The 24,201-nt window shown below is 40.7% G+C and overlaps 1 protein-coding gene across 1 annotated transcript in view; it reads right to left on the reverse strand.

The window, feature by feature from the left end:
* Positions 1 to 24,201, reverse strand: part of large1 (LARGE xylosyl- and glucuronyltransferase 1) — a 131,621-nt gene that overhangs the window by 26,101 nt on the left and 81,319 nt on the right. Inside the window, exon 7 of the mRNA XM_086146750.1 lies at positions 351 to 455. Coding sequence (XP_086002876.1) covers positions 351 to 455 — 105 coding nt within the window. The remainder of the gene's footprint in view (positions 1 to 350; positions 456 to 24,201) is intronic.

Consider the following 24,201-nt stretch of genomic DNA (forward strand, 5'->3'; position numbering starts at 1 on the left):
GGTTGAGCAGGAGAATGGACTTCAGCTGGGGTGCAGTGCACACCTATGGCTCATCAGGCCAAGCGTAAAGGGAGCCAACACAGCCCTCCATTCATTGCCTTTGTGAATAAACCCCCTCAAACGCCTTACCTCCTGAGTGTCTTTGCATTTGGGTCATGGACACCCTCTGAAAACCATGACAGCTTATGATTTTTAGGCAATTTATTATGAATTATAATACAAGTCAAGCCAAGTGATTCATTTTGAGGTCTTATTAATAGCTCATTATGTTTTTTATTTTAAATTAAGCCAGATTAATTAAGTTATGACTAGATAGTAGAACACTAGAAGAGAAGAGTTTACAAGCTCACCAGTGTTGAAGCCCCTCCCGAGGGCTGGCCATGGCCGGTGGTTTTTCCAAAGGTTCCCAAGGTACCAGTCGCTCTGGTTCTCCACCAGACCCAGAACCTGCTGGCCTGCACACAAACACAACACACTTGTTGCTTAATAGCATTCTCTGCATATTTTCATTTGCACTACAGGTGACTCAATTGCACTCTTTTGGGCAATTATTTTGTTAAGAGCAAATTCTAGGGGTCCTCCTTTGGTAAAATGATGGTTATAAAGAATCTCAAGTTTCATTTCAACATTACAACTCATTCATGCTCAGGGAATTAAAGACTTAAAGACAACACTTTTTTTTTTCCAAACAAATCATCAAATGGATTTTTTAATCCAGCTAATCATAATGAAAAAAAAGTATAACAGCACTGATTTTGTGGTTCCACATTTTAACTAATTTGGTGTTTCCCAGGTGGAATGATACATCAGACATCAATTCAAATTCAGTGTCTCAACAAAAAGAAACAGCATCTTTATACTTAAGCAATTTAAATGAGGACTGCTTATTCTGGAGACAGATTTTCGGCATGATAACGTACAAAATTTGTACATTACGTACATTACAAACGTACATTACAATTTGTTTTGGTTCCAAATGGCTGACCCCTATTCATTTCAAGAGTATAGATTCAAGAATTTTATTGTCATTACATAGAGCACAACAAAATATAGAGATAGCAGCACAGGTTAAGTGGAATCAAAAACAGACACAAACAACCTGAAAAAGCAGGACATAGCACAACAAAAGCATCATCTCTGGGTTAGAGATAAGACCAAAAAAATATGACAAAAACTATAAATAACATCTAGAAGAATAAATGGTTAAATATGTAAAAAGAAAAAAGTAAGAAGTAAAAAAGTGAAAAGTGGGGAAAAAAGGGTTTATAGCTCTGTCGTGTATGTGAGATTCAAATGTGAGACAACAAGTTGTGCCAAATTTAGTGCCATGATGTTTTTCAATTGGTTTGTTTTTGTCTTGATCGTTGATGGCAACGGTTGGAGTGGGTGGTGGTTGGGGTGGTATGGATCTCTGAGGATGCTGTAGGCTCTCATGGGGTGTGTGTTGTAGATGTCCTCAAGTGATGAGAAAGGATGGCTGATAATTTTTTGGGCGGTGTTTATGATCCTCTGCAGTGCCTTCCTGTCTACTACTGTGCAGGTGCCAAACCACAGTATGATTCCGCAGCTCAGGACACAATCCACAGTGCAGCGATAAAATGATATTAGCAGCCTCTTGGTGAGGTTGTTCCTCCTAAGTATCCATAGGAAATCAGCCTTTGGTGTGTTTTTTTTCAGCAGTGTTAGTTGTCCAGCCCAGGTCCTTCTTAATATGATTGCCCAGATACCTGATGTCTGGGATCCTCTCCACTACGTCTGCGTTGACGAGGATAGGCTGAACATCTGATTTCCTCCTAAAATCGACTATTAGCTCCCTCGTCTTGGAAACATTGAGGATGAGGTTATTCCTGAAGCACCATGCTGACAGTTTTCCCAACTTATCCCTGTAAGCCAGTGGTCCCCAATATTCTTTGCACTAGGAACCAGTTTTATGCATTAAAATGCTTCTGCGGAGCGGTTAGAGGCGTGGGAGTTCCAATAATAAAAACTTTTGTCATTGCACAGTATGTCATCTGAATACAATGATTACACTTTATATTAGGCAATTACATGAAATAAATGTAATTGCCTCGATGATATGAAGTGCGGCAGTAAGGCGAAGGTGGAAACTAGTGTTTTTCAAAAGAAGATCCTGATCACTTGTTTCCACCTCATCCAACAACTCATCCAGTGGCTCATCAACTTCTTCACCAACAGATTGCAGAGGTTGCTGTGGAACAGCTTCTCTAACACCTTCCTCGCATCCACAGCTCACCAGAAATCTTCATCCTGTCTCTCCCGTTCAACCTCTACATAGATGACTGCAGGTCCACTCAGCCAAACTGCCACCTGGTGACGTTCGTGTCCCTACTTTCCGGTCCTTCACTCATCCACGGTTCATCCCTCCAGGACTTTGGACACAAGTGGAAAAGTGTCCTGCCTCAGGCGGATGACCAAAGACATGGTAGTTAGGTTCTCCAGCAGACAGAGGCAGTTGGCTGAACCAGTAACCGCCACCATATAGGGGGATCCAGTAGAAACAGTGAAGGAGTACAGCTACCTGGGCCCTGTCTTTGACAACTTCCTGAGGAGGCTCTCCTCAAACACTGAAGAAATCCTCAGGAAATGTACCTGCTCAGGAAGCTGAGGTCATTTGAGGCGAGCAGTACCGACCTGACCAAGTTTCATGACTCCTTGATAGAGAGTATAATGACCTTCTTGTTCACCCGCTGGGTATACTCGATTACCCTTCAGAACAGGAACTGCCTAAAGTGCACTGTCAAGGTCTGCTCTAAAATCATCGGCTAAACCGTCAGATCTCTCCCGCCACCATGACCAAATTGCCATAAGGACAGCCAAAAGAATCCTTCAGGATTCATTCCACATCCTGTCCCCAGCTTTTGAGTGGCTTCCCTCAGGCTGCAGACTCCACTGCCCCGTCTGCAAAACCCAGAAGAGAAGGGCAACCTTTAAGGGCAAAAGCTGTCCAACTCCCAGTAGCTACAGAAACCCATCTCACCACGTCTTCCTCCCCCTTCATGGAGTTCTGCTCTTGTTATGTTTATTGTATAAATGAAGAGCGCATTGCACAAATTTAGTTATCTTCTGCCCATTTACAGATGTGCACTTATTTATAGATGTTGCCTCACTGTATTTTTCACTGTCTTTTCAACTTATCTATATTTTATTCTATTTTTCCTGTATTTATATATTTGTACTTTATATAGTTAATACAAATTAAGTTTCTCTCATTCTGATTCTGACAGTGGATTTTAGTCAGATTAAGAGCTGGCTGAGTCAAGCTGCACAGAGATCTGGCATGAGCGTGGGGGATGGGGGTGGGTTATCTGAGGCTACCTCGTTCAACAACAGGGAGTCTGCAGAAACACAATCCCTTCATAAAATGGGATTTTAATGCCAGAGTCAACAGCACGTGGGGCGAGACTTTTAAAACGACACCACCTCCACAGCGGAAGGTGCAAACCAATTCAAATGTTCAATCTTCCAGCCTATAAACAAGACAAATGGTGAAACCAAAAAAAGGAGGCATACTTGAATCCAACAGATGGAGGGACATGCACTCTGGGGGACTTCAGGGCGAAAGATTACAGAGTGATCTAAAGGTCATGGTGTGAGGGAGGAGTTGGGAGACCAGGGAGAAGCCATGGAGACGCTGAGTTGGCTTTAATGAAGGCCATAACGAAGATTAATGAGAGCTTATTGGAGCAGGCGGCGGAAAGTGCACTCCGAAACAAAAGAGCAGCGTTCCGCCATCAAGATGACAGCAACAATTAGAGCTCAAACACAAAACCTGGTTCTCCATAGCAAGAGAGACCCTGCAAGTGTTTCATCTTTGTTTTTATCAAATGTGCCTGTTGCCTCGATCTCATCATCAGTAAGACAATTCTACTGAGAATACTTACTGTTTATTCTACCCTTTTAATTACAATGTAGGAATAACTCTCTGATTAGTTCATGACATTGAAATCATGTTGGGGATTCCACTACAACCACACACTCCCAGTCTTTTTTCAGTTTCATTCATTCAGTAAAATGCAAATTTGACACTCCCCAATGTTCAACTTTTGGTTTTTCTTCACAGCTTTAGCTGTTAACGAATTTTGCTGCTTTATATTGCAGTATATATAATGAGCTTTTGCAAATGTAAACAGAGAAGGAACTTAAAATTTTCACCCTTTGATCCGAAACATAAAGGAACCTGAGACTTGGACCTTCCACTCCTCAAGCACAAAAGTATTTCAAAATCAAAATTTAAATGAATATTCTATTCAACCATTTTTTTTATAAAGAGAAATGCTAGATGTGGCGATAACCATTTGTTTTAACAAGATCTTAGCTAGTGAAAAAAAATCACCCTATTGAACAATGTGTTACATATTGACTACCTACAGCGCATACATACAGCCTTGGTGTTGAATGCTAAGCAAAGTGTCCAGTAGAGGGCAGTCCAGAGATTACATGGTGATGGAATTTACGCTTGTATGTGATTAAAAAGAAGCGTTATAGAGGTTGGAGAAAGTGCGGACCGTAAACACAGAATACGTTTTGATGGAAAATATTTCCCCTAATGTAATCTGACATTGCCACCAATGATATCAACTGGTACAACTCAATTTTTCAATATTTTTAATGATATAGAAAACCTTGCCCACAATCAGACAGATGGTTGCTCGACAAAAGCTCTACCATTCAAATGAGGGGAGGGAAAAACTACAATGGCTTACCATTCAGCTTCCCAATTCTTTCTGTGTGCATTTTTAGACAGAGCAGACGGTGGAACTTGCCCGATATACCAACAAAGGTCAAGAAACAGTCTGTTGGAGACAAACCAACTACTCACTTCAATGACAGGGTCAATTTTAAAGGCGCAGGGCCTTAAATGTGCGTTGATTGCATGATAGGTTGGGAACCCTGGCAGTGTGACAATGTGTTACCTTTAAAACGCACTAACCCTTTGATTGCCCAAAACCGTATTCAAGATTCAAAGTGTTTATTGTCACATGTACATTGTAGAAACGTGTTTCCCTATAAAGTAAAATTCCTACTTTGCTGTCCGCAGTGCATTGACTACAAACAAGTGAGTGTGAAGCCTCAGCAAGCCGCTTTTAAAAATACAGTCAGGCTTGGTTTGAAGTCAAAGAGCCACAACAGACAAGAAAAAGAAAATAAATCAATACGACTTTGCTTTGTTTCAACAAAGGCTCCGTTTTAAAATGATATCTCAAAGAAAAAAAAAACCCTCTTTACATTTAAACAAAGCAACCATCTGTCAGGCATAGCCAATCAATCATCTGTTTTCTTCTTTTTTTTTCATCTTCAGAACAGATTAATACACATTACAGTGTTTAGCTGCTATTGATCTCACAATTTACTGACTGGCTCTTTGGCTTGTGAGGATTAAAGTTAGTTTCTGCTGTTTAATGAGTACAGACGGGGTAAGATCCATTAGGGAGTCAGACACGATTGTTTCTACCTTTGTTCCTCCAATCAAACTCATCACATGGCCAACTTTCAGGCCTTTCACGATCCAGTTCTCACTCCAGCTCTCCGCTCGCTATAACGGGTCTTAAGGGCGCTGCTGAGAAACACATGGAAATCAGTCGTAGTGTTTTTTTTTTTACTGCTAAGTCAGTGGTGCAGCTACAAGCGCAGTTTAAAGCCAAGGTCAGTGCCAGGCGTCACTCAACCTCTACATCTTTGTCCTGCATGATGCACAAAGGCAACCTTCGACTGACAAAGCAGACAAATCTCCCCCTTCGCACTTGAACTGAACAGCAGATGTAGCTGAAAGGTCGTCCTGAATCACAATGATTTAATCAAAATTTGAAGCCCGGTCACAGCTACTTCATACAATCAAATGTAATGCCTTGTTAGATTTGGATGTAAAAATTTAGCAGCATTTCCACACTGGTGCAAATGCACATTATGGATCTGGAAGTGTTCGGTTGTCATTTTATTCATTAACTTATGGATATAAAAGTCTGGCAAGAATCTCAGCCTTTATCCAGTCAAGTGTGTTCTGCTTGCCTACTCTTTTTCTGATAAATGTTTGTCAGTTCATTTTATATTGTCAACAGTTGCTTTTCTTTTCCGCACAGTAACTTTAGACTCAACTACGATATTTACATTTGAAAGTGAGGCAGAGTTAGACTAGTTGCAAGCACCAAAATTATGCACGATGACCAATTCGAGGTAAAGTTGGCAATGGGGTTTATGAGTCGCTTAGACAATCTAATTGGCAGATTTGAGTGCAGGTGGAAAGGAAGAGGAAATGTCACGCTTGGGGGAATTTTACAGGACTGTTGAAGAAAAGGGAAAAGGGATTGCAAAGGTTGATAATGAAACCACAACACTCATACCACAATGCCATTTATAGCTATTTAGAGTCATTTCAAATATATTCCATATGGTGTAGAGTAATCACAATGTTCAGACAATTTTTTTCGTGCTTTGAAATGACACAGAGAAACCTGTCGATGACACATCATTATTGAAAGCTTATCCCTGCTTGTATGTTAACTGTCTTAAAAAAACAAACATTCTAACAGATCATTAAATCCTGTATTCCTGACACCTCATCAGCTACCCACTTGGCACCAGAACAGACTGACCACGATATCGCTGTAAAAACAAGAGCCTAGATAGTCAGACTTCTACAGTAAGTTGTGATGTAATGAGACATGATGTTTCGAGCCACAGTCACAATCCCCCGTCCTTGCGTCCTTGAATACCAAGTCATCAGCTAGAAAGCATTTTGGCCACTTGAGGTTTGACCTGCTGAATAAGAGAGAAATTATGTCTTATGCACATTGAAAACTGCAATACACTTAAGTGTTGCTAATTCAAGGGCAGGTAGTAGGAGACATGACACTGCCAAAGCATTAGCAGTGCTGACGGCAGATAGCTTGGGTTGAAGATTAGGGATGACGTCACTGCAGAGTAGGGAACACTTTTTGTCTTTGAGAAAGATCAGGGGTCGTTTAGGGCCGCTGTCAAGAGCCATACGATGGCTAGCAAGTTTAAGTCTAACGTTAATCTTTGAGGACAGAATACAGGAGAACTGACATTTTCAGGCAGGGTCAAAGTATGAGATCCCAAGATTTCTTTTGACATCACTTTCACTGATCTGAAGCTCATCCAGAGCCCATCCAGAGTCTTTATCAGGAGAGAGAGAGTAACTCCTGTGCTGTCAGACAAGCCAACATTGTTGGAATTCAGGAGCACTGCCTAGCTTGACTAAGATACCTTATGAAGTGCATATCATTAAATCAGACACATTTCACATTAGGTGTTAATACGTGTGTTTGAGGTGGATAATCAGGAGCAATTATCCAAACAATAATCACGTACAAAAATGATTAAAACATGAATATTTACAAGAATTCCCTTCTAGACTTTAAGAAACAGAAATCCTGAACAAAACCTTTTTTAGGGGCGGTGAGCAATTGTCTTTGGAACAGAAAAACATCACTGGTTTGACGGCTCGTTGAAGTGTTGTCGAGCAAGACACTGCTCCCCTGGCGCTGGTCTACGGCAGCCGACTGCTCATGGTTCATTCATGATGGGTTAATTGCAGAGAACAAACTTCCCCATGAGGGATTAATGAAAGATAAATAATATTTTTTTTTTTTAAAATTTTATTACTATAAATTTTACAAAAACTACACATACATAAGGTACCTATATTCTTATATATGTGTATATATATATATATATAGGTACATACATAAATACCATATTTTGCAAACCATAAGGTGCACTGTGTTATAAGCCGTAATATCAATGAATGGTTTTTTTTTTCATACCTAAGGTGCACCAGTTTAATAGCGAACACCTGAAGTTAGTGTGAGGTTGGAACAACATTGTCGTCCAGCACAACATAATTCGTTATCTAACATTGTTCGACATTGCAACCCCTATTCAACCAAGGAGTGACTTTCATACAAACTCCACATGTCAGGTGGGAATGGTCAGACGAACAATCGCCTGACCATCCCTGCTCTCACTACAGATCACAATCTCGTCTGCAAAAATCATGGTCCATGGATATTTCTGTCTAACCTCATCTGTCAGCCCGTCCATCACCACCGCAAATAAGAAGGGGCTCAGGGCTGATCCCTGATGGAGTCCCACCTCCACCTTGAACAGCACACCACACCACTGTCTCACAGCTAGCATACAGGTCCTGCACCAGTCTAACATACTTCTCTGCCACACCACATTTCCACATACAATACCAGAGTTCCTCTCTTGGCACCCTGTCATATGCTTTTTCAAGGTCTACAAAAACACAATGCAGCTCCCGCTGGCCTTCTCTGTACTTCTCTATTAGCATTCTCAAAGCATAAATTGCATCTCTTTTACTCTTCCTAAGCATGAAGCCATACTGCTGTTCACAAATGCTGACTTCTGCTCTCAGTTTAGCTTCCACTACCCTTACCAAGAACTCCATTGTATGGCTCACCAACTTTATCCCTCTATAGTTGCTGCAAGTCTGCACATCCCCCTTATTCTTAAAAATGGGCACAATCACACTTTGTCTCCATTCTTCGGGCATCTTCTCACTCTCTAAGGTCCTGTTGAATAGTCTAGTCATAAACTCCACTGCTGCCTCTCCTAGACACTTCCACACCTCCACAGGTATATCATCAGGACCAACTGCCTTCCTCATTTCACTTTTACTAATCTCTGCTACTTTGTGGTCCACAATAGTCACCTCTTCTACCCTTGCCTGTCTTTCATTTTCCACATTCATCAGCTCTTCAAAGTACTCTTTCCATCATCCCATCACTCTTCTAGCATCTGTCAATACATTTCCCTCTCTATCGTTAATCATCCGGACCTGTTGTACATCCTTTCCATCTCTATCTCTCAGTTTCGCCAACCAGTACAGATCATTCTCTCTTTCCTTACTGTCCAACTGAACATACAAGTTATTGTACACCCTTTGTTTTTCCTTTGCTGCCTCTATTTTTATCTTACGTTGTATCTGGTGTATCTCTGGTAACTCTAATTTAAACACTTCTTCCTGCAGATTTTGTCATATTTTGGAAAGATAAAATCCAAAACGTATGACATCCAGTGAATAATCACATCCTGGGAGAATTAAGCTTCAAGGGGTGAGGAGAAATCCAGATCTGATTACTTTCTCAAACTCTTAAGGCCTTGCTGAACCCCAAGGGGGAAGCCGCAAAACCTGCGTGCAGCCTTCCATCATCAATCACTTTGGCTTTCACACAATGTACATCTCCCTGTCGTTTTCTTCTATCTTTGCATTTCAAAAAGCAAGTGGTGAGCAGGAATCTGAGACCAAAGCCTTGCAAATGACGAAGGTTTATGTTTAAGATTACGTTTGAGAAAAGTTATACAGGGGCATTATTGAACAGAAGGCTTGCCACAATGATTGTACGTTCCACCTTACAGGGAGAGGGTTCCTGGTTGGATTCTACGAGGGGGCAATTCTGTATGGATTTTGCATGTTCTCCTTGGTTTCCTGGTGTTCTCAAGTTTCCTCCAGTGTTCAACAAAACATGCATTAGGTACATCAGAGACCTGAAGTTGTTCAGACATGTGAATAACAGCATGAATGGGTGTATATCCCTATATGTGGGCTTGTGATTGAGTGGTCACCAATGAACCCTGCCTCTTGCTCAGTGGTAGAGCGCATGCTTTGCATGCATAAAGTCCTGGGTTCAATCCCTGGCATCTCCAGTGTAAATCGTTTTAGTTAAAATTGTCTGCCAAATGACTGAAATGTAATGTAATGGATAGGCTACAGCAGCCCCGCTACCCAATGTGCAAGATAAGAGGTACAGATAATGAATGAATATTGGACAGAGGACATTTCAAATGACTATTCTGTTGTTACTCAAACATTCTTCTGTAGCTCTGGTGCCCATTTTCACAAGACAGCCTGAGGTTTGCCAGTGGTTAATTGACCTTGTCTGACCCGAGCAGGGCTTAAATGAGTGTAAGAGACAAAAAAAATCCCAACAACCATAAAACACTCCTCCTTTCGGAGAAAATTACCAGTGTAAAATCCTGAACACGCATTCAAAGACTCGCTAACATCCAACATGTCAAATGCCAACACGGCAAAAATCTTGAGTTGCTTGCTCATAAATGAGAGACTTGTATCAGTTGTACTGCGCCTCTAAAATCTTGCTTAATATTATTATCAAAGCATTTTTAATGAGTTTTATGATAGGTCAGAACTAGTGATGCATAATAAAATTAAATACAGTGTTTGTTCATTTCAACAAAAAAGCTGCAGCTCTCTTTTATACATCCGGAATTTGTACACAATGTAGGTCAAAAGCGCAAGCAGGCCAGAGACACATAGTGCTATATTCTGAGAAAGACTTCAGCAACAGAAATGGTAATGAAATAATAATTGCAGTTTTTCTCAGCTATTAAAATGGTAATACACCAAATGAATTGCTTCTTTCATTGTTAGTCAAGAGGAAAATGCCTTTTGACCAGATGACCCACCCTGCACTTGGCCAGAGGCAAGGTTTGGTTCACCTGACTAGTTCTGATCTCACAATTACTCAAGTTCAAATGAAGAGTTGTGATGTTTAAACTGGGGTGAATAAACCACATTCGTTTTCCCTTCCCAAAGTTTAAAAAAAAAAAACCTGCATAAATATGTGATAATTTGGTGAAAGACATAATAAATATGTAAGCCAATAAATTAAATAGACAGAAACAGAGATCCATGTCAATTGTGCGACTGGTCACACATTTTTTTTTTCCAATGCCTCATAAATGTTCAAACATTATACTGAATCTTTTAAACAATAATTATCCGTGTTTCAGCAACCTCTTTCAGCCGAATGATGCTGAGCCTCATTCCTCACCTCGTATTTGTGTTAACAAGTCAGGGGCTGGTGTGCAGATTGTCCTCACTGAAAATTGTTTGGGACTCTTGAATCCCCCTAAGGACTCTGTCCTTTGGGTATTCAATAGTCTCAGTTGTATTTCAAACAGGTATGGGAAAACAACTAAAAACTTAAACAATTTCTTCCCAAGTTCTCCCAGTATTTTTAATCTAAAGGAAAACTAGCCCCCTTAACAAATTCTTTTGTGATGTGTCACACATATAAATTTTATACTCTGGTGAATTGGCCATGGGTAAAAATGAACCGCAAGTTATTGCGCTATCTGAAACTGCAAAATGGTGTTCTGATGTTTTTAGACTAAGGGGGGTAAATGGTGAAGCTACATTTTAACAAGGAATCTGGTTACTTTGTAACTTTCTAAAATCTTATAAAAAGGATAATGAAAGTGCATTATATTTTATCCTCCTCTGATGGTTCCCAAATTAAAAGATCACAGAAATGTTCGTGTTTCTTTACACATAGCACCTTCCAGTCAAGATCTGCATAAATGTACATATGCATGATGCAATCTGCCTTCTTTTCTTACCCCTCTATGAGTAAAACTCACAGGTTGCTTATAAAGGCTATATTCGACCCGGATCTGAAATTGTATAGAACCCATGCATCCTCATCCCAGCAATGGCATCATTTCAGCACACAGGCGGTCTAGACATGAGCTGACATAAAGCTCATCCATCACATTTTCATTCTTTGTATATTCTTGCGCTGTGTCACCATGAAAGTGCAGGTAAAAAGGGTCCAGAGTGCTGCAATTCCAATACAAACTTGGTGAAAACCTTTAAGTGATGACTTGTAAAATATTGACCCTGCCACAATCCAATTCTCCAGGACACACACCACATCTCACATTAACTTCACATGAAATTGCATTTCAGGAAAGTGAAATGTTAAGGGGTAATTCATCAATTTTATCAGATAGCAACTTGAAAGTGGAGCAAAATGAATTTGGTTTTTGCTCTTTAGAGTGACGCACGGTGCAGCTTTCAAATGGAACAGGGCTGTTTTGTTTCTTTATCACTTCGTTTTTCTTCATTCCTTCTCTAATTTTCAGAGTTTCACATCAAAACATGCAGTGGGGTCCTTTGACAACACAGATGAGATTGGCTGCACATATGCCTGCTTGAACTTCTGATTGGAGACACGGTCTGACTCCAAGAGCTCAGTATTTACTTTGGCAAGCCCCAAATAACTGACGATAAATATACAATGTAGCTAGCAGATCCCTTATCAAATATATGTGGGTTTTATATTGTGTATTTTCGAATTATCATCAACATTTTCGATGTGAAGACCATGAGGAGCTTCTGGTTTTAAAAGAAAGGGGGTTTGGGGGGTGAAAAACACTGCTGTTTGCGAACTCCTTCCTTATTTTGGTGAGAATATGTATGTTCAGCTCCGTGACCTGGATATCCCTCAGGAATAGCAGGTCAGAGGCCCTTGGACCTCTTCCACGGTCCTTTCCTCACTGGTTCTACCCGTTTTTTTTTGGAAGTTGCAAGATAAAGGCTGACCATGCACCACAATAGTTGAAAATGATTCTCTGCGAAATCCTCTTGTCTTAACAACTGGACTTGAATTTCTTCACTTGAAGAAAGGTGAAGCTAAACAAAGGAGTGAAACCCGTTGGATCACATGGACTGAATAATGTCATATTGACATTACCGGTGGCTGGATCAGGCGGTGGGTCTTTCCTGGTCATTTGGAGGGTGTAAATGGGCCTGGTCCGTGTGTGCAAATCCGTCTAGGTATTGATCCATGTACGGCGTTGAACATTTGTGCAAGTTTCACACAAACACACAACGTTGTACTGGTACCTCCATAACCAGCCCCCGGTAATGTCCACATGAGCCTCAGTCCATGTGATCGAACAGGCTTCACTGTTCCGTGTAGCTCTACTTATTCACATTTCAATCCAGATAATCACACAAAGTTGCTCTTTTGTTCCAACGAATGACACCCCATTAGCATAACAACCCCCTTTATACCTAGTTTCTGCAGATCAACTCTGCCCTTCACACAACAAGCCACCATAACCTAGACCCGCCTAAAAACCAGACAGTTATATTTTGAATTCCCCATAGGTCATTAGAACTGCATAAGCCTCTTGGGTGAGGGGTGAAACATCTTCAAGTGAATTAAGTAAAGCCCAGTTGGCAAGACAAGATGATTTCGACAAAAATTCACTATGACCTTGATGACTGAGAACCTCTATAGACATGTTGAAAACTGATGCTCTTCTGTCCACATGAAGTATCTGTAACCAAGCACCTACATCAAACAATATTCTAATCGTCATTCGTAAAAAGACCCTGCCTCAAAGTAGGAGCTAAAATGGTTCTAGCAACTGAGGTCAATGGTTCCTTGTTCCAAGGATGCATGAAAAAATGACTTTATCCTGAAAAGGCTCTTCAGAACTCTGAAAGAGTTCTGCAGTGTGAAAGCGACTTTGGTTGTAACAGTCATTCCAATGAACACAATGGCATACCTTCACACCATAGAATAGAGCTTCTACTAATTTGTGTCTTGGAGACAATTTCATGTTCAGTGTCAGACTTCTTGTGCCCAAAGCACAATATAACACAGTAGACTTTTTTTTTGCATTGATAGGACTTATTCCTTCACGCCACACAACTATCGTACATTCCTGTTATTATAATTTTTACTGCACAGCATCTAAAGATATTCACATTTAGTATAGAGCTCCCTGGAGTCAGCTGAAGTAAAAGTGCCATCATACTCATAACCCCTGCCAACAGATTTGCAATCAACAGCCTGCCTGGAAAGCTGCTCCATAATTGTTTTCTTTATGTCGCCATCTTTGCCAGGGGGTTGCAAGGTTTATTGTAAACAAGCATGTGAGTCTGGAGATACAGAACACACTATTGAATACTACTACTAATAATAACAAAATAAATAAAAAAAAAAGGCCAATGATAAGATGTGGTAATCTGGATTTGTCATATCAAACCTACATATAAATGCAGATTTTATTATCTGAGGGAGCAGCTGAAATGGGAGCAAGCTAAAATTCACTTAAAATCCCGTACTTGATCTTGTCTCTGTATCAGCTGGGGTCTCCAGTTGTGTGGCCATTAATGGCCATGTTTAACGTGGTTGCTGAGGCACATGCAAATCCACCCCTTAATGCCCAACTTCCATTGGCCTATAAACCCACTGGGCATGCAAACATCTTTAAGTGTTTTGTTTGCATACACTTTGGGTGCTAAAAATTCTTGTTTTTGTTTTTCTCAGCAGAGCCAAAAAAAGGAAAAATAAAAAATAGGTCAGTGTCATCTAAGTTTTAGAGAAAGCAGGTGTAGTCGCATTTGTGGAGCATGATTTATATAACACTGCTGTACAGAACACGCTCAAAGGGAGGGAGGAAAAAGAAGTTGTGTTTAATTTATGCATGTGGCATGTGTATGTGTGAAAGCTGGCAATAGGCTTTCGAGTGTGACTATTGGTTCACCTGAGAGCTGGCATATGTGTGTTCTTCAAAGCTGATGTTGAAACACAGTGGTCTACACTCAAACCGGAATTCCTGGATCTTAGTGGAAACACTAAGTCATACCCTGAGCACAGAATTTAGATTGGTAGTTAGAGCGTGCATATCTCGTGCCACACAGTGCTATTTAACTATTGTCTGCCCTTCGGTTTATGCAAATCCAGCCCAGTGGCCAACAAGCTCTTACAAGCAACGTTTCAAACTGAAATTCACTTAACTGACTGTCTTCACTAACCCATTAATTCAACATTTAAGCTGGTAGCTGCCACCTTCCATTTAAAGTAACAATGTTAAAGGGAAAAGAAATGTATCTTTGAACAAAGCGCCCCTCAAAACTTTACAAACTTCCTAAGGGTGTAAACTCCGTCCAGACAACATTGTTTTATTTTATTTATTTTTTGCATATTTCATAAACTTGATCAAGCTTACTTTGCAGATTCCTTGCTGTAGCACAGCACACTGTTTTACTGTCTTAATCAAAATTGCAGGGATTAAATACAGCATGTGTTTTATTGCTGTTGACATTTTGTTCTAGTGTCAACTACACAGCAGTTCCACGTGGCATTCAGGCAGCGACAGCCGGCGTTTCTGACGGGTTTCATGACAAGAAGCTGATCCCAATCTCACCGTGATTGACAAGTTTGCTCAATATAATCACACACCAAACAACAAAGCTAGTGGGTTGACACTGATGGCGCTCTCTCCTTGAACAAAGGATTGGAGGAAGTTATTTTCCTGAAAGGCTGCATGTGAACGTTGAATGAATTTGTTTTGGATGTCTCAGTATTTTATTTATTTCTGTTTTTATGATTGTTACAGAAACTCGTTCTGCTAATTGTACTCTGTGTTTCCCGTGACACTGAATTCCAGAGAATGAGATCTGTAATCTTAGTGAGACAAAAAAAATAAAGGAAAATCAATAATGAATGGCCACCTATACAACCCGCATAGGAAAGTAAAAATTCTTAAACTCTCACTGCCACGTTACTATGAATTTTTGATGTTTCTGGGCTATTTTGGAACAGAAGGTCCCAAGAAAGAAAAACTGATTGTTGTCTTTCAGCTCAGTGTCATGTGTTGTTTACTTTACTGTAAAATAGTTACACCGACCTATGACAAACTTCATCTTGAACAAAAGCAACTCAGTTTATCAGTGAATTCTCTCTAGTGTGTAGAAAAACCTAAAAGTGGAATTTCCAATAATCACTGGAAAAAATGTTACTAAACAAGGTTTTGAGAATGTCTTTAGACCACTATGCATGGATGTAACAAAGGAACTTAAGTAACATGGCAATTCCACGACAGTCGGCCTAAATGGGCAGAACTTTTCAGAACCCCCTGTAGGTCATGTTCATACACTTCTCAAAAACATGGCAGGTAAAGAGAAATGTCCGTTTGGTTAATACACACACCTCCTGAGAGATGATGAAGAATTAATGAGTTCAAATGCATTACAACACTGTGCTCAATTTCCTACGAACCTGACCTTCACCTGCCTGCCCTTTACTACTCAGTACATGCACAAATTTGTCAGCGTGGCAAGGGTCACTGATTGCTCTCCCCGAAGCAAATGGTACGCAATGCTAAAATGAAATATTAGTTCTTGAATGGTGATCTAATTTCCCCGGGGCTCCTAACCTAACCCCAGAGTATCTGCTCATTTCTATTGCAGGGTTAACTCTGAGCGCTCTCCTCTGACAGTAGATGGGTAAGCAGTGAATGTCACTCTGAGTGTGCCTAGAGTCCATCAGCAAAATTAACAGTCAGCATTCAGGGAGGACAAATGGCAACCTATTTGATGTTTTAGCTTTCCAAGAGCAGTCATGGTCATGTGGGGAGAGGTGGAGAGTAAAGGGCCCCTGGAGGCAGGCGGGGGGAAATAATCCATATAAAAGACATTGCGCTTAATTGACAATATGAACAACCCACTGTGAACTATGGGGCTGTATTCTGCCAACGATTGCAATGGATGGGATGGAAAATTTGTTCTATTTAGACAAGAAACACCCAAAAATGAGAATAGAAAATAATTAAATCAACGTCCTGTGGACAACAATATCAAAAGAAGGATTTAGACCATTTGGAACGTATTGAACTACAAGCGGTCGCATCAGACATTGTAAAGAAAACCTCATTTTGGATGCTTTGCTGAAGGGACTGAAACCCCTGATGGGAAATGAATTACAGTGTCTATCATAAGTATTCACCCGCTTGGATGTTTTACCCTTTTAGTGCTTTCATAAATCAATCATGGTCAATAAAATTTTTCTTTTTTAACACAAAAATTTATTGGAAAAACTAGAAAAAGTTAATACATGAAGACAGAAGAACACTCCAAGCAACTCAGGGAAAGGGTTATGGGGTGTACAATTCAGGGGATGGATCCAAACAAATTTCCAAGGCATCAAACATCCCCCAGAGTTCAGCGAAATCCATTATCAAGAAATGGAAGAATTATGGCACTTGTGTGAATCTGCTTAGATCAGGCAGCCCTCGTGACCGTGCAAGCAGGAGACTAGTGAGAGAAACAACCAAGACCCATATGACTACTCTGAAGGAGTTACAAGCTTCAGCTGCTGAGATGGGAGAGACTGTGCATATAGCAACCGCTGCCTGGGTTCTTTACCGGTCAAAGCTTTATGGGAGAGTGGCAATGAGAAAGCCACTGTTGATGAAAAGTCATTTAAATCTCGACTAGAGTTTGCCAGAAAGCACGTGGAAGACTCCATGGTCAAGTGGAAGAAGATTCTTTGGTCGGATGAGACCAAATTCAAGCTTTTTGGCCATCAGACAAGATGTCATGTTTGGCAGAAACCAAACACTGCACATCACCAAAAACACACCATCCCCACTGTTAAGCATGGTGGTGGTAGCATCATGCCGTGGGGATGTTTCTCAACGGCCAGACCTGGAAGGCTTGTAAAGGCAGAGGGCAGAATGAATACTGCAAAATACACTGAAATCCTGGGGGACAATCTTATTCAGTCTGCTAGAGAACTATGGCTTGGGAGAAGATTTATTTTCCAGCAAGACAATGATCCGAAGCATACTGCAAAAGCTACACAGGAATGGTTAAAAAAGAACCAGGTAAATGTTCTGGAGAGGCCGAGTCAAAGCCCAGACCTCAATCCTATAGAGCATTTGTGGCTGGACTTAAAAAGGGCTGTTAATGCCCGATACCCACGCAACTTGACAGAGCTTGAGTGGTTTTACAAGGCAGAATGGAGCAAAATTGCTGTGGGCAGATGTACAAGACTTCTCGAGACCTATCCACACAGACTCACTGCTGTGATTGCATCCAAAGGTGCATCTACAAAGTTCTGACTGGAAGGGGGTGATTAATTATGCAAACAATTATATTTCTTTATATATTTTTATTTCATGGACATTACTTTGTACAAATCTGTTTTCACTTTGACATTTAAGAGTTTTTTCCAATAAATTTTTGTGTTAAAAAAGCCAAATTTTATTGACCATGATTGATTTATGAAAGCACGAAAAGGGTAAAACTTCCAAGGGTGTGAATACTTATGAAAGACACTGTAGATGGTGTTTTCATGCCTGTAGAAAATCCTTTGCAGAAGAACAGGTGGTCATCTCTAAAAACATTTAATTCTGGTGCCTTGCATTCTTTCTGCGTGCAGTTTAGTAGCCAGTAACAAAACGAAAAAACAACAGATCCTTTGCTATGGTCAAATTTGACATCTAAAGACCATGACTTGGATGACTGAGCTAAGTCCTGCCCTTTCATCTGCTTATACTTCTTTTTTTGTCATTCACTCATTCTCACTTCCATACTTTCAGCTCACATGTTTACCCTTCTTCTACCCTGCTGGACATTTTGAAAAATGTTGATTTTCTTTTGCAATATGACATATCTCCATGTCATAGCCATACATCATCCAACTCTGCTTAGTTTTAATACATAACTATTTCAATATTTAGATTTTTGGTCTTGCATGGACACCCTCCTTGTCACATTGTTAAGACGGACTGAGGAAAGGGTAAACTTTAAATTTACATGCCTCTCTGAGTGATGTACGTATCATTACACGCGTTAGTATCTGCGGAAATTATGTCTAAGTGAACATCTATAAAAGTGCATAATTAGCCATTTCCATTCTTACCAAGAACTTTCAGATGTGCATGGAAGCTCCACAAAACTCACAGAGTGAGAAAAGTATTTTAATTGCAATGTCATTAAAAGACACATGTATCATTGATCACTGATAGTGTCTGTGAAAACGACTTCTTTGCTAAAAAGGAGAATGTCAGTAATAATTATGTGTTCAGTGAAGGGGATATGGCAAATATAATAAGTGAGGTGCTGACAAAACAGCTGGCAGGGTTAAAAAAAAGATCAATAAGCTGGAGGATAGAATGATGGATGGGGTGAAAAATTGAACAGGGAAGTAAAACAGAATCTCAAAGAAGAGGAGATGCCACATTTCATGACTATAAAAATGTGAGGTCTGAGACATGGTCCAAATTTTGACTTTTGACAGGATCGTATCTTGTTGTAATGGACTTGGAAGCCGAGCCATGTTGGTTCTTTAATTCCTCATGAAGGGAATCCTTTTTTAAAGGTTCAGTATCCTGATATTTAGTGGGTCAATTAGTATCCAAAATTATCCCAATCGGGTTATGCATGCACTCAAATATATATTTTTATACATCTGCACCATATGGGAATTTGAGAAGGCATTACAGGAGTTTCAAGGCCTTAGACTTTGGGTCTCATATCACACAAAGTTCAAACTGAGGTGCCTCTTCTTGCTCCCCTATCATGCAGATACCTCTTGACAGCATCAATTCAATGTTAGAGGTCTGTCTAAAGGCATAATCCATCTCTTACTTGGGCCAAATGAAAGATGAATGATTGAATAAATGTCTGCTAATCAAAAAAGAATTTTCCTGAAAACTGATACTCCAGTCTCCAGTCAACAAAGACTAAAGACAAATTTTATACCAAATGCTTCAATATCATTTGGATCTTTAAAAGGACAGAGAGTTTTCAGTCCTGATAAAGAAGTGTAGTGCTAAAAAGAAGATGTACAGTCTATTGGACTTCCAATGAAAGCATATTCATTCATTCATTATCTGTACTGCCTATCCTGCAGTTGGGGTTGCAAACTCCGGACAGACAGACAGAATAATACATTTCTATATATATAATTTAGGAGCATGACCACTTTTTGGTTACAAATCATAGACACGTGCATTCATGGTATCAAGTATATAGAGTCTCTGTCTATTTTGCATATTTTCAGAGACAGGGCGTATGGGTTGTGTCTTCTATCAATCAATACCAACAGACAATAGACATGCTTTTCAAATCATCATTATTTTTGTTTGTTTAATGCAGCCTCAGGGCAGCACGGGCCAGTGTCTCCCGCAGGGAGAAGTTGTGGAATGAGCTAGATGAAGTGATGCAGAATATCCCCAGAGATGAAAGAGTAGTAATGGATGCAGACTTCAATGGGCATGTTGATGCAGGCAATAGAGGGGATGAGGAAGTGTTGGGCAGATTTGGTATACAGGATAGGAACACAGAGGGACAGATGGTGGTAGATTTTGCAAAAAGGATGGAAATGGCTGTAGTGAACACCTTTTTCCAGAAAAAAAAAAAAAGGAACATAGGGTAACTAATAAGAGCAGAGGTAGGAGCACACAGGTCGACTACACCTTTTATAGACGAGGTAACCTGAAAGAGATCAGTGACTGCAAAGTAGTTGTAAATGAGATTGTGTCCAGACAGCATAGGATGGTGGTTTGTAGGATGACTAGTGACAAGGAAGATCAAGAGGACAAAGGCAGAGCAGAGGACAAAGTGGTGGAAGCTGAAAAGGGAGGAATGTTGTATGGTTTTCAGGAAGGAGTTGAGTAAGGCTCTGGGTGTTCAGCTTCCAGATGATGGGACAACGACAGCGAGTGTTATCAGGGAGACAGGTAGGAGAGTACTTGCTGTGTCATCTGGAAGGAAAGTAGATAAGGAGACTTGGTGGTGGAATGAGGAAGTGCAGGAGTATATACAGAGACAGCAGTTAGCAGAAGAAGAAGTGGGATACTGAGAGGACTGAAGAGAACAGGGAGATACAACATAAGGTAAAGATAGAGGTAGCAAAGGAAAAACAAAGGGTGTATGATGACTTGTATGCTCAGTTAGACAGTAAGGAAGGAGAGAATGATCTGTACAGGTTTACGAAACAGAGAGATAACGATGGAAAGGATGTACAATAGGTCTGGGTGGTTTAGGGTAGAGAGGGAAATGTATTGACAGATGCTACAAGGGTGATGGGAAGATGGATAGAGTACTTTGAAGAGCTGGTAAATGTGCAAAATGAAAAAGGCAAGAGTAGAAGAGGGGACTATTGTAGAACACAAAGTAGCAGAGATTAGTAAAAGTGAAGTGAGGAAGGCATTCAGGATGAAGAGCAGAAAGGCAGTTGACCCGGATGATATACCTGTGGAGGTGTGGAAGTGTCTAGCAGAGGCGGCAGTAAAGTTTCTGACTAGGATCTTAGAGAGTGAGAAAATGCCTGAAGATTGGAGACGAAGTGTGATGGTGCCCATTTTTAAGAATAAGAGGGATGTGCAGAATTGCAGCAACTACAGAGGGATAAAGTTGATGAGCCACACAATGAAGTTACGGGAGAGAGTAGTGGAAACTAAACTGAGAGCAGAAGTCAGCAGTTGTGAACAGCAGTATGGCTTCATGCCCAGAAGGAGTACTAAAGATGCAGTATTTGCTTTGAGAATGCTAATAGAGAAGTACAGAGAAGGTCAGAGAAAGCTGCATTGTGTTTTTGTAGACCTTGAAAAAGCATATGACAGGGTGCCAAGAGATGACCTCTGGTATTGTATGAGGAAATCCGGTGTCGCAGAGAAGTATGTTAGACTTGTGCAGGACCTGTATGCTAGCTGTGAGACAGTGGTGTGGTGTGCTGTTCAAGGTGGAGGTGGGATCAGCTCTAAGCCCCTTCTTATTTGAAGTGGTGATGGACAGTCTGACAGATGAGGTTAGACAGAAATATCCATGGGCCATGATTTTTGCAGATGACATTGTGATATGTAGTGAGAGCAGGGAACAGGTTGAGGAAAATCGAGAGAGGTGGAGGTATGCGCTGGAAAGGTGAGCAATTAAAGTTTGTCTAGCAAGACTGAGTATATGTGTGTGAATGAGAGGAACTTAGGTAGAACGGTGAGGCTACAGGGAGTGGAGATCAAGAAGTTGGTGGTTTTCAGGTATTTGTGGTCAACAGTCCAGAGCAACGGAGAGTGTAAAAAGAGGTGAAGGGATGGGTTCAAGCAGGTTGGAATGGGTGGAGAAAAGTGACAGGGGTACTTTGAGATAGAAGACTATAAGCCAGGATGAAAGGAAACATGTACAAGGCAGTGGTGAGACAGCGATGCTGTATGGCCTAGAAATGGTTACAATGATGAAAAGGCAGAAGGCAGAGCTCGAGGTCGCAGAGATGAAGATGCTAAGGTTCTCTTTGGGTGTGACCAGGGTTAAAAAGGATCAGGAATGAGTCAGTCGGAGGAACGGGTCAGGTTAGATGTTTTGGAGAGAAGGTCAGAGAAGCCAGAATGAGATGGTTTGGTCATGTACAGAGGAGGGATAGTGAATAGATTGGTAGACGGATGCTGGAATTGGAGCTGCCAGGCAGGAGATCCAGAGGAAGATCAAAGAGAAGATTTATGGATGTAGTGAGAGAGGTAGTTGAAGGTAGTTGGTGTGAAAGAGGATACAGAGAATAGGGTTAGATGGAGAGGGTTGATTCGCGGTGGCGACCACTGAGGGGAAAAGCTGAAAGGAGAAGAAGAAGATTATTTTTGTTTGCTTGTTAATATATTCGCTATACAATCATACAGAGTGGTTGACGGGGAGAAGGGACCAGAGGGTCCACAGTCAAAGGCCACACACTTGTCCTGTAGTGAGGAAAAGGATCCACCTGCCTGGAGACGTCTAATCTCCTGGCAGATGATCTGACTAATGACAGCTGTCTCTTTGCATCCCTGCTGCTATCAAAGAGCAGCATTTCTCTCCAAGTGGGTCTCTCCGGGAATCTGCCAAGTTAAACCGGAGGCATTTCAATCTATGTAAAAATATGTCTGCACACATACTCAGGAACCACCTGAGGTTGATGACCAAGGCACGAGATCAGTAGAGACTTGAAAAATTAATTTTAATGTACACCTAGTGTCATTCCATATATGCCAGGAGCGGCCTCTAATAATAGATTAGCAGGGATGTATGTGGACAAATTTATCACATGAAGATATAGATATCTACCCTTAAATCTTTGAATGCCCTGGTCTGAAATTACAGCTGTTCATATAATGTTTGCTCTCCTCAGATACATCCACATTTCACCACTGATTTGTCATAATTATAGAAACTGATATTGAAACCGCTTTCCTCCTTGACATTTCAATTATACAGAGCAGGTGTTTTATCTTGCTATTTCCACAGCCTTTAACAAAGGGAATGCAAAGTGCTGATTTTTCTAAGCCACAGGTCTTTTCCTGCACCAATTAACTTTGGGACTGAAGACGTTTTGCATTGTCTGCCACGTTATGGTTCTTACTTCTTTACCTCGTCCAAAAAACACCTATGATCACCGGATGCGTCTGTGCCGTGGGCTGACTGCTGTGGCTTTATTCCATCTTGGGCACAGCGTTTCAGCAGAGATTGGTGTACCCAGAATCACTGATTCAATCATAGTCCCCAGGGCTTATTGCTTCTGTCATGGATAAGAAGCTTCGTGTAGTTGAAATGTTTCTCCTTTTGACGATTTTAAAGCGTATCTATTTCAGCAAGTTCCTGCTTTGTTGTGTCGCATCCACAGGCAATGTATTTAGTGAATTGCTTTGAATTCTGAAGTTCTAAGCTTCATCTCTCCAGATTTCTCCACTGGTGCTGCAAGCCTGTATCACAATGATAAGGTGGCGATATGGCATCTGTCTTGTGTATTTTTTAGTCTGAAAGTGAACTAGACACTAAACTGTTTTTACGTCTTGGCTTTCAGTCACTGCTAAATCTGCTCTGTGAATATCAACACGGCTTCTGTTATGAAATGTGTCAAATGGAGCAGAACGACTGATCAGAACCCTGCTGTAACGGGCCGCGGCGCGTCTTGTGGGACCGACAAACATCAGGGACCATGGTTGCAATTGGTTCCGGCAGCCTTGGCGATGACAGAACTTGGAAATCAGGCAGGAGAACAAGCCAACAGCTTTTCACCGCAAAAGAAGCAGATCTAAACGCACCTGAAATCCATTACAGTTTTTCGATTATCATTAAAAACTGTGTAATAACTGGCCCAGACAGAGCTGGAGGGTGCACAGGCTGCTGCTGCAAACAGAACCTGAACCAGAGGATATAGATCAGCATTTTGATTCCTTGTTTCTGATAATCCCGGTGAAGCTTTTATTACTGAGATGTTTTAAATGAGAATGACATAACCTTACCAACCTTGCATACTGTGGAATATGTGTGGAATTTCATTCCCACTTCCATTTTTTGAGCCTTAAATTGAAAATCTGAGGCTCACACAATTGTATAGAGACCTTTTTTAAAACAAAAGAAAACAATCATTCACGATAACACTTGATGGAACAGTATGTGTTTATATAATATCAATCTTTTTCTTCTTTCTTTTTTTCCCGCAATATATTTACATTTCATTGGCCTCGCTGACTTGGTAGATGTTGATAAAATGAATGACCGATAAAACAAGAGCTTTGCCGGGTAAATTATTGCCTTGGATCAACTCTCTTCCCTAATCTTTG

The sequence above is a fragment of the Fistularia commersonii genome, chromosome 5, assembly GCF_037954325.1.
Source record: "Fistularia commersonii isolate RoL2024-O1a breed Wild chromosome 5, RoL_Fcom_v1.0, whole genome shotgun sequence".
Lineage (NCBI taxonomy): Eukaryota > Metazoa > Chordata > Actinopteri > Syngnathiformes > Fistulariidae > Fistularia > Fistularia commersonii.